Below are 17,309 nucleotides of genomic sequence, written 5' to 3'. Positions count from 1 at the left end.
TCAGGTCACCTCTGATAGCTGCCAATGGAAGGGGCTTGCATGTGAACTGGACATTTTAGACAGGATTTGTTCTGGTTCTAATGCAATGAATCAGCTCTACTGCTTGATCTGCTCCATGTGCAGTGGGTTATTTATAGCTCAATTATTTTGAAAGGATAATCGAAGTTCAGGAATCAACTATTATTTAAGTGAATAATTTTAGTTCTAATTCTTCTTGCCAAAGCAGTTCTACATGTAATTATATATATATTTCTAAGTGGATACTTATTACTTTTTAGAATTGCAGGAGTGTCTTGTGATCTTGTTCACAGATGAACATCAAGAGTATATCTTCCACACAGGCTTCACAAATAGGAGCTACTACACCCACAACTGCAGACTGTAGCCCAAACACCAGTGCATTTTTTTATTTAGCTCCTCAAAGGCTGCTGCTGTTTTCTGATCCAACCTCCCAGTGTATCAGTTTCCTAGTGATGGATTAACTCCAGTTCCTACTCTGTGTGCTACAAGCAAATTCTGCTAAAAGCATCTGTTGTTTCTTTTAGTTTCCATTAATAAAATACGCTTTCCATCATAAATCTCATTAAAGATAATTACAATCAACATCAATATCCCTTTCACCCGGGGTTTATCAACCAGGACAGATCTGGCAGGATTTCATCTGTACAGAACTCCTGCTCACTTCCCAATAAATTTTCTCTACTGAATGACAAAGTCATCCTGGAGCCAAACTCCTCTCTGACAGGAGGACATCTTACTCACAAACAGCAATCATGATGGAACGCGTAAGGGAATGGTAAAAAGAGAGCAGCAGAGGCAAGTGGGAATTTGTGCACTCACTTTGGATAAATTGTTGACAGTGGTGCTGGAGTTGAGCAGCTGTCCTTGGTCAGCAATGAGGTAGGCCAAGTGTTTGCGACGCTGGGTCTCCACCGCCACATCTGTCAGGGAGCCAGCCACACGCATCGCCTCCCGCAGCAGCACATCTGCATCTTCCATCTGACTTGGGATGTCCGAAAGCGTGTTGAAGATTGAGGCAGAGTTCTCCGACTGGATTAGCTCATCCTCCTGCAACAACGCAGTCATTTTGCCACACAGGACAGTGAGTGCAGCAGCTATGCTTTCAGAGCTGCTAGATGCAGTTTTACATTCAGCGTACAGCCTGGGTGGGTACAATTAGAATTCCGTAAGGAACTTCAACGGGAAAAGTCCAAGCTACCTCTGGGAGAGGAAAGGCATCTTTTACTGTTCTACTGCACTGAGACCTCCCCTCGAAATTCTAGCTGGCATGTTTCTGAATCACACCATTCATAACTGAGATGAAGTCAGATCAGCAAGGAAAGACAAAACCAAAACTATTCTGTACCCACCGGCAGGATCTCAACAAGCTCACCTGTACCCTGCACACAGCAAGCGGAATTACTGAATTATTTTTTGCATAACAAAGAAAAGATTAGAATGGTTAAATGTAAATCAGCCATATCAAATGTAGTCAGGACATTGTTAGTCTCTTGGAGCATTAACTAGTGCCATCAAAAGCACTCTAGATGACCACCATCTCAGCTTTGTAACTCAGCTCATAGATGGTGCAAATATCAAGAGGCATCTTGCTTTAGGTAAGATGGGTCCTTTAGATGGGATCTAGAGGGAAGAGGGGGACAGCTGATGGGGTTTAATTAGGAGGGAGGAAATAAAGTAGGCAGGGGAAAAAGCAATCCCTGATTCTTGCAAAGTGCTTCCAGTACATGAAGAAGGCAGGAAGTAATTTTCCCTAGCACACTCCCAAACTCCATAAAGAAAGTGCATAAAAAAGCCTTCTTGACCCTGAAACTCAGAATTAGGCATTTGAAGTGCTACAAAGGAGGAAGAGGAGATGAGAATTACCTTCAAACTGAGCATGCCCAAAGTGAGCTGGAACAGCACCAAAGACCCCTGGTAGAAGAAGAGGTCCCAAATACGCAGCAGCAGCTTGATATGGACAACACTAGCAAAAGAGGTGAGGAACCAGTGCAAGGTGATCAAGGAGAGCTCTGTGAATAGAAACACGAAGACAAGTGACAGCAGAAGTCAGCCAGCCAGTGAGGATGGACTCTCCTAAGTGCTGTCCTTCCATCTTAAAGAAAAGATGTGGTTTCTAGGGCACACTTTTACCTATGTCATGCTCCTGGAGCAACTTGTCCAGGCGGGGCAAGTACTGCACGATGAGCTGCCGCAGGACACGCTGGTCTGTCTGCACTCCCATCAGGGTGGTGCTGAAGTAGGAGGCAGGAACCAGTTCCTCAATGATAGCACACATCATCCAGAAGGCATCTTCCTCCTCCAAGAAAAGCAGCAGAGAGGCAGCCACCTACGATTTTGAAGAAAGAACTGTGTGTCATATGAAGTGCAGAACTCTTTCCCAATTCCCCTACATGGAGAGCTGGACCAGTTTCTAGGTGATCAACATCTTCCTCTGCAGTGGCCTTCCTGCAGTCTCCCACTGCAGGGATTTCTCCTCAGTGTAATGCCTGTCCCTCCCCAACAGATTGGTGGAATTCTTCCACCTTTTTGGATGCATGGTACTACTCCACTCTTCCTTCCCTAATAAAAACATTCCATGGGGAACAGATTTCCCTTCAGCTCATTTGAAGGCCACGACGTCTGTCAGGACTGCCTCAAATCACTTGCCCCAGCATAGCCACTGCAGACAAAATGATCCCTATCACAAAGACACTCTGAAAGCAGGTTACCATGCCAGTGCCTTGGCAATATCCAATATCTGGGTAGAGCCAGGCAAGTCCCCGTAGTATCCTGCGTAGCCGCGGCACCCCGATACTGTTCATGTTGGAGAAACAGGCGTTGCTGGGCATCGTGCGGAGCAAGTCCTTCTCAATCTGCCAGACAGCCATAAACAAGAGCAGGGTTAGCCAGCAGCACCTGAACAATTGTCTTCTGCTCTCAACAGCTCTCCATGGCCTCAGGAAACTCCGTTTCCCCACACTCATGCCTAGATCCATAGGCACCAAAGAAGATGGCCCTGTCCCAGCACCTGGGGTTGGTGTAACAATCTTCACTGACATGTGAAAATGCCAATACAGTGACTTGGTGTCTCCTAAGAAATACTTGCCTAAACTCAGCCCCAAGCTTCACCACCAAGAACAGCAGGCACACTGCTTGGGAATTCCATCTGCTTGGATTTCAAGCAAGGAGTCCCAACAAACCTACCCCAGAAAGACCTACCTACCCAAACCTACCTACCCAGAAAGAAACCAACAATCTGGCCACATCTGTGACAGGGACCTTGGAAGTGAACAGCCCACAGGTTTCCCTTAGGTACAGTTCTGCTGTCCCTCCCTTCCAACCATTCTGAGCTTAGTTTCTTAGTGAGAAGTGAACATGGGCAAAGCTCAGTTTCTTTTGCCACAGTCTTTGCCTCCTCCCAAAAAAGGAGAGGCCAGAGGAAGAGGAAAAACACCCTGTTAACAGTCTTGTTGGTGTTTAGTATTTGAGGGAACAAAGAGTCTCTGGAAGAAGCTGCCACTACCTTAACCAAGATGCATCTGTCAGCCTTTCACCCTCCACTCCCTTCAGTGAGTAGCAGGATGTTTGCTGAGATGCAACTGCAGCACTGTTCTCTAGCCTGCAGGAAGCATGGGTCCAACCCCTTCCCTGCTGTCCTAGGAAGGAGGGGAGCTGCACAGTTGCTGTTCCAACAAAACAAAGAAGAAATGCTCAACAGGATTAAGCTTTAGCCTGATTCAACCACACGGGTCCTCTCAACTGTCCTGCTCCAGGTGCTAGGCAGACATATCTTCCTCCTCATACCACAAACCGTGCCCCTTCTCCCCACTCCCTTGTACCCAGTCAGCACTAGGCAGTACCTCCTACCTGTTTGGCTGCAATGGTTTCATCATTAGAGCTGTTTTTCACGATATCCCGATACGACATTTCTGAACTCCTCTTCTTCTGCAAGGCTCCGGACAGGCGCATCCATAGCTGGAGACAGAGAGGAAGAGTCACTAAGACAAACACAGAAAGCCAAAATTTGGCACTTTCTCAACAGAAGAAAGTAGTCTTGCTCCACTAACTCTTTTAGGAGAGGCTGCCCAGAGCAGGCAACATTCTCACCTGTGGCCTCATGCTGTGTGGTATGCCAGCTAGCACCAGGGAGCGCAGCTTGTCTGAATGTGGTAGGGTGACCTCAATTTTGTCCCAGGTGAGGTCACCCACGTCATGGTTGTGTGTGAATTCCAGGTGAGCCTGCCACTTGAGCCTCTGCTGTGGCTCCTCCGTCAGCGGGACCCCCAGAAGCTTGCTGGAGTTTGGCTCAGCACCGTCTGCCTCGGCAAAGGGAGGACAATGGAATAGAGACAAGTGAGAGAGGGAACAGAAGGAAGAAACATAGGTCAGGGTGGGGAGGAAGCCCAGGTGAGGAAGCCTATCTGAAAAAAGCACATTAAAAAACATTCACATCTTCCAGCCACAGCATGGAAAGGTAAAGCTAAAGCTTCACCAAGCAACAAATTTTACGGCCATAAGCAAAAAGCACTGGGGCCTTCAGAGCTAAGAAGCTGTCAGCAGGCTTCTAGTCTCTACTTATTCATGATTTAGGGCAGAGTGTGGCTGGAATTAAACAAGATCCCTGCAGCAGCCATCCTGCTGGGTTTTGTAAGGATCTGTAAATCAGGCTGACAAAAGCATAGCAAGCCTCACGTTGCAAGCAGAAGCTGTATGCTCATGCAAGTAATGAGGTGCAAAATGTTAACTTTGGGGATATTTAATCACCAAAAAAGCTTTAATAGGGACACTTCCAAAGTCACAATGAGAGAGTACCTTAACCTGAGGCTGGCTTTCTATTTTAAAATAGATACTGTAGCATAAGTACAGGTTTGACGTAAGGCACTCTGTCCTTCAGCATTTACACATCCCAACAATGTAGTCCAAATCTTTCTGATGATTTTATAATCCACATGCTTATCAAATGTTCTGGCTGAAGAAAACCACTGCGTCCTGTCCTCATCTCCAGGTCACTGCTTCAAAGGCAATCTTCTATAACCCAAGGTTCTTCGAGGCACATATGCAAACAACTTCTGCCCTTGCACTGTATAGTCTGAGAAATGTCCTCTCAGAGCATATGAAGCAATTCCTCCACCCCAATCCTTTCTCTTCCTCTTTGCAAAGGAACCAGCTGTTGTTGTTCAATGCTCAGCTGCAACAGCCCTCCACACCTCCTTCTAGTTGTTGCCCACCTCTATATCTTGTAGAAAAACTAGGATGCAACTTGCCCTACACTTTGCCAAGCTTCTGGGATGGGTAGAACCCATACTGCTGCCTCTCACCTTGGCTGTAAGGTTTTCAACAGACAGCACGTGTCACTGTGCCTACTACCAGTGCTTACAGTCACAGCTTTAACTGTGAACTGGGAAATCTGCCCTTCCACAGCATGCAGCTGCTAATGGAAATGGTAGCTTCCTCTTAATTTTTCTCTCTCTTACCCATGGCACAAGCATAAGGGTATGGAAATGCCTCTGCTGCATAGTTTATGCTCCAGCCTCCCAAAAGATCAGCACATCTAACACATTTGATTACAATGGGAGGATACAGAAAGATGATGACAAGTGGGTAGAGGAGACCTAGCACAGAATGGCTACAAAATCACCCTGCCGTACTCGGAAGCAATGCAAGGGCTGGACACAATGGAAGGGGGAGGGATGGGACAGGCTTTACCTTCCTTATCAACTCGAAAGCCAAATTCATCATAGTGGAACTCCAGCTGCTCAATGGATTCTTCTTTCTGGAAGATGTGATGCAGGAGAACAGATACTTTCAACAGTTTAACACTGAACAACTGGGCAGAAACATGTGGATATTGCCCTATCCCTCCATTGTCTGAACTCTGCCCTCTCAGCAATCATATTCCTTGCCTTTCTGTTTTCAATGTCTCCCACCACAATTCCCAGTTGGGAAGGTGTTTCTAGTTATTCCCATTTTGACTTATCCATGGAAAATGTGAAACTGCCTTTACACCTGCACAGATTTTCCCAGCAATCCTTTTTCCAGCAGGGCTTGAGCACAGCCTTACATCAAGATCAGAACTTCCACCTGGAGGGGCACACAGCCCTCCTTATGGGCTGAGGAATCTACACACACCAGCTAAAGTGGTCTCTACTGTTTGCATCTCTAATTCATGGCACTTCTCTGTTACCTACACACACACACTGCAAATTCAGCTCCCTGTATTGCTCCATCTCCTGCCAGTTGCTTTCAGATTTCTCTGGAAGGCAACTGGCAAAACTGGGATTTGCACCTGTGAAGCAAACCCAAATTATAAGCCATAGGAAATTATGCTCCATGACCCAGATCTCAATGTTCCTCATCTATGCTCATGGTTGGCATTGGGGTGTACACACTGGAGGTTACAATAAGGCTGTTTTTAAAGGAGTGTAAGCTTACAGATGCCTCCTCCTTTCATTCAAGCCCACCTGCCCTGCCTGTGTGGTCTCACAAGCACTGCACCCAGGCAGTGCCCACAAAGCATGCTTCTAGTGTAGCTCCACAACAGGTTCCAACCTGCTTCACTGGCCTCAGCTGCCTTCAGCAAACACTGTGGGTAAGTTACAAAATTCCATGGTTGGTTGCTTCCTTCCACCCTTCTCTGCCTAACTAGTGACAAGTCTTGAGGCTAGCATTTCCTGCCGTGCACAAGCCATCCACAGTAGCTTGATGCTGACAGAGACTCCATGAGGGTGTCAACATTTTTACAGTGGAGCAATAGTTGCAAAACAGCAGGGCAATAATTCACACAAGTTTCTTCGTGCTCTGCAAGATCCTCTTGCAAGAAGCAGGACACAAACACAAAACACATCAACTTTAAGTAGCAAACAAACATTCGCTACCAAACCATCAAAGGAAGAGTGTATCTCTCCCTTCTTTTCTCTCTGGTTTTCAGATACCACCTTTAGTTTCATGCAGAGCCACAGAACACCCCTGCCCCACACTGTACCTGTGTGTATTTTGCGAGGATCTCCTGAGGCCAAATGCTGGGAGTGAGTGCTGAAAAGGGACCCCCAGCAGAGGGAGTGTGATGGCCTAAACAGAGAGAGATCAAAACATAGCAGTGAACACCTGGAATGAATCCCTTGGAAGATTCACACTCCATAAACACTATTCCAGCAAGAGCATTCTCTCAGCAGTTTGCCACTATTGCCACTGCAACTGAGACAGCTCCCACTTAACCAGGGAAGCAAGTAATTTCAGATGGTTTTCTCCCTTTTCATCAAGCAAAAGAAGCAGAAAGGCTAAACAGGAATTCCCTCTTAGAAAGAAACTTTTAGGAAAGAGAAATAGTTCCATGGTATCGTGTGATCTTTCTTCTACTTGGAAAAACTGTGGTCAGTGCCAAGCCACAGGAATGATTTAAAAAATTATGGAGAAGTAAATCCCTTCTACAGTCACTGACCCCAGTACCAGCAGCAGTCCAGACATCAAAATGGGAAATCAGAGGCCCCAGCTAGATTCTCCCTTTCCTACACAAGGGCTGTGACACTTCTTCCCCTCCCTGCAAAGTCTGTCAGACCATGCATAAGGAGCTACAGCAGTGAAAGTGTGCATATCATCATGGTCTTTTCTGTTCAAGGTAGGCACCTTCCCAGTCTCAGGCAGTGTCCCACTGAACAGCTTCATTTGTAGTAACAGGAGATGTCAAGTTTTGCAGTATAAGCAGATAAGCATGACCAGCTTTCTGCTATGCAACAAAGTCTTACATGGCTCTGAAGTATAGTTTCCCCCAGGGCTGTATGGCCTGAAATAACCAGCTGCACTGGGAAGGAAGGTGTACACAAAAGTATGGGGCAGAAGAAGTAAGAGGAAGTGCTGGAGGAGCTCTAGTTTTAGTTAAGTTTGTAGCTCACAGTTGAACTCCAGTAATTCTTCAGTCTTCTGCCTGGCCTAGCGCTACCATTTTACAGTAAGAATCTCTCAGACCATAAGCAAGCCATCTGCTTTGGGGCAAGCCTTGGGAGGAGAACAGAACAGAGAAATGGGGAAAGAGCTGAAGAAAAATGGGGAAGGCAGACTACATTTCCGCTGCATTCAATAGCTGAGGCAGCTTCAGCACAGAGTAAAAGAAGAAACTGAGTTCACCCTGAGTGAAAAAGCAGCAGGGTCACAAAGACCGTGGTAGTTTCTTCTTCCCCAGTTTGACCATACAGCAGGTTAAAGTAAAGAATGTCTCCTGGAACCAGTAAGTTCATTTTACTAAGCTGAAGCTGAAGAAAGAGCATGCAAACAAACAAGAAAGTGCTGTATTCATTTTTATCTGCTCACCTGACATTGTGTTTGGTAAGGCTGAGTAGCAGAGGCTGTCAGCAGGCTCCAGAAATGCTGTTCTCAGGGATGAGAGGTCACTATACTATTATAAAAAGAAGGGAAAAAAAACCAAAGGTGATGAGAGAATTCAATTAGCATCTAAAAAAACAGTGAGGGACAAACACCCCTCACACACAACTTAGTCATAGGAAAATTAAATCCCTTAGTATAGAAGTATTTTAGAAAACTGCATTCCAGAGACTGGAATTTCCTTTTTTTTTCATACCTAACCCATCAGCTAGAAAAAGGATGCTGTCATTCACCAAATTCTTTCTGACAGTGACAGCATTGCTGAATGAATGTCAAAAATCAATCTCTCATTACCTTTTCCACCACATATTGTGATTCTCAAATTTAATTATGAAAACTAAAAAACCCCACAAGACATCAGACCATCATCATCCTGGGAACACAGTGCCCATGGAAAAGGGACCAGTATGGTAAAAAGGGCATAAGGGAGTATCATTATATGCAATCACCCTGAAAGATATTTCAGAGGCTGCACCACAAGAACAAAGTATATTAGGCTGTGGAATACAGCCCTCTGAAGATGAACCTTTTTTTTTGGTGATGAACTGGACCAGATTATGGACCACATGCAATTGAGTACCTCTGCAACAAGTCAGGATCCTCTAAACTAAATCTAGAGCTCAGACAATGAAACAACCCCCACACAGGCCCTCTTTAATTTCCTGATACTAGTTGCCAGCAGATTTTATAGGGGTTTTCTAGTACAACTATGAGTTAATGTCAGTAATCAGAGCAAGGCATTTTGGACTCTAACATCACCCTTATAACTGCCTGGGAGACAGCAAGAGCCACGTCTACAAAGCAGATAAAGATATATCCCAGTCACTTGCACTTACTTAGGAAAAAACCTGGGAGACTAAGATTTGCACATATGGGTTGGGTTGTTTTCCAGCTTCCTCTTTTCAGTAAGGCTACATATGACTGCAAACCACTACAAAAAGGAACCCCAGGGATTTATCCAGCAGGCCCTGTCCCAAGTTTTTTATAGTGCTCAACTGTACAAGGTTATATTGCCTTTGCATCTCAGTGAGCTTTCTAGTGAGCACTTGCAGCCTGGAAGTGGCTTGCTACAGCACTTCAAGATAAGCAGCTGTAAAACACTGCAAAAGCATAAAAAGTATTTGTGTTTGAGAACATAAATGATAAGGCCTCTTCTTCCAAGATTTAAACAGTTCTCTGCTTGATAAAGTCTGGCATGGATGAACAGGCACTCTGACCTGAGACAGAATCTCAGGGCAAAAAGAAAACAAACAAGCAAACAAAACAAACAACAAAAAGTTCAGCTTTTGTTTCTGAAAAGTAACACTTCTGCTAGTAATCAGTTCTGTAAATGCTCTTCTCTTTCTCATCAGTCCAGCCCCACTGGTTCTCTTAGCATCAACTTTTCCTTTAGTAGCTGAAATCAACAAGAATTACGAAATGAGCACCTGCAGACGCATTTTGAATGGGAATACACATAGCATGCACACCAAGCAGATAAATCTGCTGGCAATACTTATTGCCCTTTCAGTATCACTGTAAATGTTTTGTTTTTTTTTCCAGGCTTATCACTGCCCTGCCACCACAGCTGCTCTGCTCCTGAGCCTGCAGGATATCCCTCTCCCCTGCCTTCTCCCAGCCCAGTTCACTCTGTTTCCAATGACTTTTATTGGGAATGCAGTCACTGTTTCAGCCACATGGCACGTCTGCCATGCTGTGCTCTGAATCTGTGCTCAGTGCCTCAAGCCTGTGGTAAGGACAACCCCCAGTCATTATTTACCTTCCTTGCAAGCACAATCACTGCCAAATCACCTGCTGTGGAGGAGCTGGGCCAGTGTGTTAGGTACTTAGATGAGAAAACACCTCTTACCAAGGGAATTAACCACGGTGCACGGGAAGCAGGGCAGGAGACTGCTGAGTCTGAAAGTCCCTTCTCAACTCAGGACAGGTGTAGCAGAGGGGAACACCTTACCTTGTCCACGTCATCACATGCTGGCCTCTGCCTTGCTGGAGATCATCCCCCTGCCTGCTGCCTGCCCCCCCATGTCCCTGACATGAGGGCACTGAACAGGTTTTTCCTGCCCCTGGTTCCTATAGAAACATTCCTGCAAGCACCCATCTGGGACTGGGCCCAGAGGCTCACCTTGCTGCTGGCACCAGGGTGTGTGGAAGGGCAAGATGGTGTGAATCACACCAAGAGAAGGATCCTACCACAGCACAAGGAGGTCTGGGGACCACTGCGCCCACCCTGCAGGTCTTCATCACCCTGTTTTAACCCTTTTCCCACACTGCCTCCAGTAAATCATCACAGGAACTGGGAGGAAGGTTGCCTGACACAGTCAGGCACCATTCTGCAATCCAGGAGGAGGTTATCCTGGCATTTGGGATCGATACAGTAAGTTCTTTTCTCTGATGGAGGGATATAGAACTAAAGCAATTATCAAGCTCCCCTGGCCAGAAGACAGCAAGTTACAAAAGAGGCTCCCATGAAGGCTGTGAAATTGCATGCATGAAATTGCTACATCTAACTTAGCTGTGTTATTTGCAGAGTACACAGTTCTGAAAACAAGCAACAGGAGGAATACAGAGGAAAAAGCCACATCAGATCCAATATATACCAATGGCACCTCCCAAGCCTTCAGAAATCTACAACTAAAACCAGTTTTCACCCACTTGCATTAAGAAGCACCTTACGTGTTTGAAGGCAATTTAAGGCTATACAAAGTGATTTTGGTCATAGAACAGGTAGTCCTCACACTTTGAAAGACATTTTGTTAAAATGCAAAGAAAAGCTGTTATTTGCAGTTTTACTTTTTGAGTTCAAATTCTTAAACACTACTGATTCCAGACTGCTAGAAGACAGCTATGATGACAGTGTGTGTACCTGATAAAGAAGGCTTTGAGAGAAACACGCCGTCAGCATCAGGTACAGCCACTCCAGCCGTAACACCTTTGTTGGAGTTGCAAACACACATCGTGCAGGATTATATCCAATTAGCTTATTTTCCAGCATGGGTGTCCTTTAGAAATTGATGTTTGCAGAGGAGACCTGCAAATTTGCTTCTCCTTGGCAATATCAAGCCTCCTCTGGATGCACTTGCTCTTCCTAACAGCTGTGACATGAGATATTTCAATTACCTGGCTTTTTGCAAACACCAGGTAACAACCTCCTGCTGTCTGTGTTTTACTTGCCTGGTTTCTTTAGCCATGTGGTCTCCACTTCAGTCTGCTGTGGTAGTGCCTGGACGTGCATGAAATGATGCTGTCAGGACCCTTTCAGTAGGATCTTTATTTTGGGGAAGAAATCCTTTTTCAGGAGCGTTCTTCCCTGGCTGATTTTAGCCAAGGAAAAAAAAAAAAATCCACCAAACCCAGCAACATACCTCTAGCAGACAGAGTGTGCAGAAGACAAATATTTTACAAAGCAATGTTTTTGTCTTCTGAAAACACTGCAACTAGTAACTATGCAGAAGCTGTCAGTGAAGGACCAGAACAAGTAGAATAATTCTTTCTAGAATGATTTCCATCCACTGTCATATGAACAGCACATACAACACACCCTCTAACAGAAAGCTAGCATGAGGAAAAACTCTGCTTTCCATGACACTTAATTTGAACACGAAGTAACACTGCATGCAGTAAATCCCACTGCCACCTCTGGACTGTCAGCTCGTTTCCACAGCTTTTTGTTCTCTTCATTTAAAAGAAAAACGTTTTGGAAGAGAGAAAAGTGATTGCAAAGCCACAGTACTCATTCAGAGGCCATGCACTTAGGTGTAGCTCTAGAAGCCTCTCGAGCTCAGCTTTTAGAATCAGATTTCTAAAAGTGGATTGCAGTCAATTTAACATCTAGACCTACTCTTCCTCTATCAAAATTCAACAAAAAAAAAAATCCTGAACTGAACAGGAAGTTTATTTCTGTCCTCACTCACCTAGAAAGCTTTGGTTTCCTAGTTAAAATCATGACTTGCCCAGTGAAATGCACAGGGAAGCTCTAAGCAGGAAGCCCTTCCATTCCCTTCCCCCTTCTTTTTCTCCCTCAGGCCAAGCAAAGGCATATCCTGGAGCTGAAAATGCCATTAGTCCTGTGAGTCAATATTTGCTGTGCACATATACAGTCAGAAGAAAACTCCAGCTTCACAAACAATTATGCAAGTTGAACAAAGCACAGCCACACACCTGACCAAGGGGCGAACAAGATGCAGGTAATTTCTACCCCTTGAGCCCCTGACACTGTGGCTTTTTAAGTGATGCAGAATCCCATGCAGACACTGACACACACCAACTCCTGGTTAAGGTGTGTGTTGTGGCATGGCTGTTCCACGAACTCCCTGTTTGAGGCTTACAAACCATGACCACACTGCCTTGAGCAACACACTACAAATGTGAGAGGGAGGTGTTGAGATATCCTTCATGCTCATTTTCTACCACATGACTCCAGATGAAAAGTTAAGGAACTTTTAACTACCCCCTTCTCATAGCAGAGAAAGTGCAGAGATAAAAGCCAGTGGCAGACACAGAAAGGGAGATATGAGACCTGGAAAGCAGCAAAGATGCTTCCTGTGACTGCCTTGCAGAGCCAGGCAGGCAGGCAGGCAGGCTGGCGGACTGCTCAACAGCACCATGTCACTGATTGCAGAGGCATCAACTCAGGCCTCCAGTTCTGCCCAGTCAGCAACTGGGATCTCATGCTGATTGCAGTCAGCAGGAGTGCGTTGGGACAAAGTGCCTCCTCCAAGCTGCCCCAGGGCACTGTTAGAGGAACGCATAACAGAGACAAGAACAACAAAAAAAAACTGGAAATCTGCATCTCCTGCCATTAAGCACTTTGTAGACTCCTGGTCACACTGGAAATGTATTCCATGCAGATATCTAACTAAAAGGTAAAGCAAACCTGCTCCCTGCACCCACCTGTGTCCAGCAAGTCTGCCTTTGGTAATGACAGCGAGTACCCCACTGCAGCTGCAGGTGCTGAGCCATTCCAGTTTATACAAAAGGGGCAGAACAAGTTAGTCACAGTTGCATATCCATTTCATCTCCATGTTGAAAATAAGGATGTGAAAAAGAAGAACCCTGGTTCCTACTGCTTAACATACTGGACCAATAGACTGCAGCTGGACTTCCTAATAATAGCTCAGCCTGTCTGAAAACAACCCCTACACAACACTTAGGTAGAATGCAGATACCCTACATATCAACATGGATATTCTTTTCAGACCAGAACTGCCTTTTATTTATCTGGCTCCAAAGCAGACAGCTGATCCTTCATGCAGGAAAAGGCTGAAGGTCTTTCTTCTAAAATCTGGAGATAACAAAGGCTTCCCACATATGGCTCATGGAAAAAATCCAACAAAACAACAAACCAGAAGCAAATTTACTGATGGCTCTGCTGATTCCCTGTGTTTTTAACACAAGCAACCACACTTTGAACCCTGGAAAGCAGAGGGTGTCTGTTCTTACACAGCAGACACTGAGTACCTGCTAAGCACAAACTGCACTGCCGTGGAGATCCTCATTTGCCAAGATAGTTGGTATCAAAGGAGAAACAGTCTCCTCTTTCCTGATGCTCCCATTAGTTGAGTGGGTAGAGGATATGTGATGGGAATACAGAGTGTTCCTCCCAGTTTATACTGTGGGGTTACAATAGTTGAGAACAACAGTTGTTTGGGTTTTTTAATTTGCATTGAATGAGATGGTAAAAAAACAAAGACCAGGATACAAATTAGCAAGGTGTCTACTCTCACTACACAGCAAAAAATCTCCTTGCTTTCAATAGAGTGGAGAAAGCCCATGCATGTCAAAAGGTAGGTCTGCAATAACCCTAGTCTTCAAGGCTTAGTTTAAAGGAGATTCCACATTAAAAACCACTACGAAAATATAATTCAAAGGTTTCTGATAAATGTCTTAAGGGGGACCCAAACATCTCTTCTGTAAGAGTTAATTTCTGCACAATAAATGGATACTTTCACCCAAATAAACCGGGTGCAGGACCAGGACACTCCTGCAGACGTCTACAGAAGTTTATTTCCCTCAAAATTCTCCAGAAGTAGTTTTTACCTTCTGGTCCATGAAGACCTGCAAGTCTGCAAACTATTTACAAAATGTCTGTGGAAGGTAATGGCAACTGTCCAGTTTCATTTGCTAACAGAAGTTTTAAAGAAAGCGTTTCTGTTAGAGATGCTGGGTTATACCAATAAAAGAACATCTGAAAGACACTGTGGACAACTATTTAAAGACAGATATTAATAGTGTCTTATATATGACACTCCTGCCCTTAGCAGTGACAAGCAGTGCCACTCAAGGCTCTCTCCATCACATACAAAGACAGCCCTGCAGGCTCACCCCAGGTTTGACCCTCAAGCTGGTCTTATCCTACTGACCCAGTGACAAAGGAACAACAGCCTGAAGACTGTCTCTTCCTTAATACGACTTCCAGTGGATTTATAAAGCTTTAGCTTTAGCTGTCAGGATTTGCCATTCTCTTGGTGAGGCACATGAAAGACTGTATTCAGGTCTGTCATATTACTTGCTCCAGTATTCACAAAAAACCCTGTCACCTAGTAGGAAACTAAGCAAATCCGATGTAATTTGGTTTCAGAAAATAGCTTTGAAAAGAAAATGTATCTCAGAGCACTCAAGAGTTCTCTTCTTCGGGGCTCTGTCTTTCCAGAACTCAACCTTCTGAAGAGGCTTGTAACAACAAAACCACCTCTCAGGACTGTTTGCAAAGCTCTTACCTAGCTCATGTTATGACCACTTAAATTCTGCTCCTGAAGAAATTTAACACAGTTAACACAGAGGAAAAAAAGGGAAAATATACAATGATCATTAACATCTGTAACAAAAAAAAGGCAAAACTCCTGATATTTCCTCTTTCTGGGGATCAGGAAGATTTCTTCTCCAGAACAAAACAGCTGCTGCATTACGGACATTTTCTCTATCTCTGAATCATCAGGTACCTCCCAGCCAAGCAGTACTGCACTGACTGGGCAGTGACAACTGCTTTTGTAGTCATACTAATATCAATATGATAATCTTATTTCTTATCTCATAAAACAAGTACGTTTTCATTTCTCCCAGTTTTGGTTTTTTTTGTTTTTTTTTCCTAAATCAGAAACAGAATTGCTCTATTACCAGTATAACTTGTTGCTCTTCCATTAAAAAAAAGCTGAGACTTCCTCAGAGACAAAATAAGTGTGACTGAACAACATCCTTCTCTTCCCTCCCTGGTATTAACAGTAAGAAAACTAAGATTTTTCCCAGTGCTCTTAGATACCTACCCTGCATAAGCTTTTCGGATCTAAAATCTTAACCATGTTAAGAAAGGTGGTGTAGAAAGAAATTTAAAGTCTTCGTGTTGCTGAGGATTAAAAAACCTGAGGTGACATCTCTCCATCTTTTGAGGGACATTTGGGACACTGCACTCCCTGTATACAATGAAGCTGTTTGTCTACCTCATCCTACTTAAGAATTGCAAAATCTCTATGCTGTATCCATTTGAGCGATGGTACAATCCAGGATCACCAGTGTGATCCAGATCACCAGCCAGGATCACCACTGATTCAGTCAGAAGAATGATAAAGTTCCAATACTTGCTAGTTTGGTTTTTTGGGGGTTTTAAAGTTTTCTTTCCTTCTTGTGTTTTGGTGAGGTGTCCAATTAACACACATGAAGACTGACATTACCCTAATAACTTCTAAAACAGTTACAATTTCAAATGTGGTATCACATGGGGAGAAATCACTGATTTCTTTGCTAAAGGCTCCTGAATACTGATTTTGCAACACACAACCTGATTCACTGAGAATGGGTTGTGACTGGCAGCTCATGTCATGCAGATCCCTTAACCAATAACCTTCACTGTCTCTACACCAGCTAAATATTATTTCTTATCTTTTAAGATCATCAATGTCCTTTAGAACACTAATATTTGCAAAAGATACCATCATGCAGGAAAGCAAGCAACAGCAAAAAAGAAAAACTTAAATTCATAGCACTGTCCCAAAACTGGAGAAACATTTCAGTCCTGAGCAGGTGTGCACTTCTTCTCTTACCCCACTAGGTGATGTTAAATCTATCATCCCCTGATCAGTGCAGTTCCCCCAAAAGATATGCCATTCCTTTCTGCTATTCCTCATGGATTCCATTTGTTCTTCTTCTTTGGAAGCTGCTATGAATGGTATCTCCCCTACATTATTAAGACACATTACCAAAACATTATTGTAAACAGGAACCAAGAAAAGTGGCACCTGTCATTTTAATTGGTTAAATACAGAATTAACATAACTTTATATTAATATACCAGTCCCCACCTTGACCTCTTTAATTACATTATCACGCATGCCTCATCTCACACCCTTCCTGCCCTTCTACTCTGTGAATTCTCCAGGGTAGGAATCCAACCTTTGTTTCTCCCTAGGGAAAGCCACACAGGCAGTGTGCGCATCTGGAAACACATAATGAAACAGATCTTCACTCCAGCAACTCCTTCTTTCCAGCACACCGCTCCAGACTCTGTAGCAGCTGAAAAATTACTCTAGAATTCATGTTTTCCAACAAGCAATTCTATTCTGAGCAACATCTCAGCTTTTGCTTTTCTGCACAGCAATGTCCCACACTTGTTAGGCTAGTAGCTCCTTCTACGGTGATTTCAAGATCCAGCCTCTCACTACTGAACATTTACTGTTCTTAGTTCCTGCAAGACTGTTTCTCTTTCCCATCTATTAGCACTAAAGGATCCTCTGATCTCTGCAAGGCACTTTCGCTACCTTATTCCCACCACTCTGCCCCTGGCCTCAAATATCACAGCAGAGCCATACATCATGAAGTACGAAGCTATGGCATCACATAAAATAAAACCACATATCAACAGTGAAATCTTTCTGTTTAGAAGCAAAGTACCTGCCTGAATTCAGACATCCCTCAAAACATTATTAAGGAAGAAAGACACAGGG

At 44.3% G+C, this 17,309-nt stretch overlaps 1 protein-coding gene across 4 annotated transcripts in view; it reads right to left on the bottom strand.

The window, feature by feature from the left end:
• SGSM3 (small G protein signaling modulator 3) overlaps positions 1-17,309 on the bottom strand; it is a 31,094-nt gene that overhangs the window by 11,098 nt on the left and 2,687 nt on the right. For 2 of the 4 annotated variants that reach the window (XM_071731772.1, XM_071731765.1), the window contains exons 3-11: positions 8,305-8,389; positions 6,983-7,068; positions 5,707-5,773; positions 4,108-4,316; positions 3,868-3,975; positions 2,730-2,873; positions 2,152-2,347; positions 1,885-2,030; positions 841-1,068 (exon numbers count right to left, since the gene is read on the bottom strand). In XM_071731772.1, the coding sequence (XP_071587873.1) occupies positions 841-1,068; positions 1,885-2,030; positions 2,152-2,347; positions 2,730-2,873; positions 3,868-3,975; positions 4,108-4,316; positions 5,707-5,773; positions 6,983-7,068; positions 8,305-8,311 (1,191 nt within the window). In that variant the 5' untranslated portion in view covers positions 8,312-8,389. Of the gene's footprint in view, positions 1-840; positions 1,069-1,884; positions 2,031-2,151; positions 2,348-2,729; positions 2,874-3,867; positions 3,976-4,107; positions 4,317-5,706; positions 5,774-6,982; positions 7,069-8,304; positions 8,390-10,225; positions 10,234-17,309 lie in introns of those variants that run through there. The other 2 variants (XM_071731781.1, XM_071731791.1) reach the window with 2 other exon arrangements.

Source organism: Heliangelus exortis, chromosome 1 (genome assembly GCF_036169615.1).
Source record: "Heliangelus exortis chromosome 1, bHelExo1.hap1, whole genome shotgun sequence".
In the NCBI taxonomy this organism is placed as follows: domain Eukaryota; kingdom Metazoa; phylum Chordata; class Aves; order Apodiformes; family Trochilidae; genus Heliangelus; species Heliangelus exortis.
Note: the sequence above shows the minus strand (reverse complement) of the source record. Positions and strands in the feature narration are given on the sequence as shown.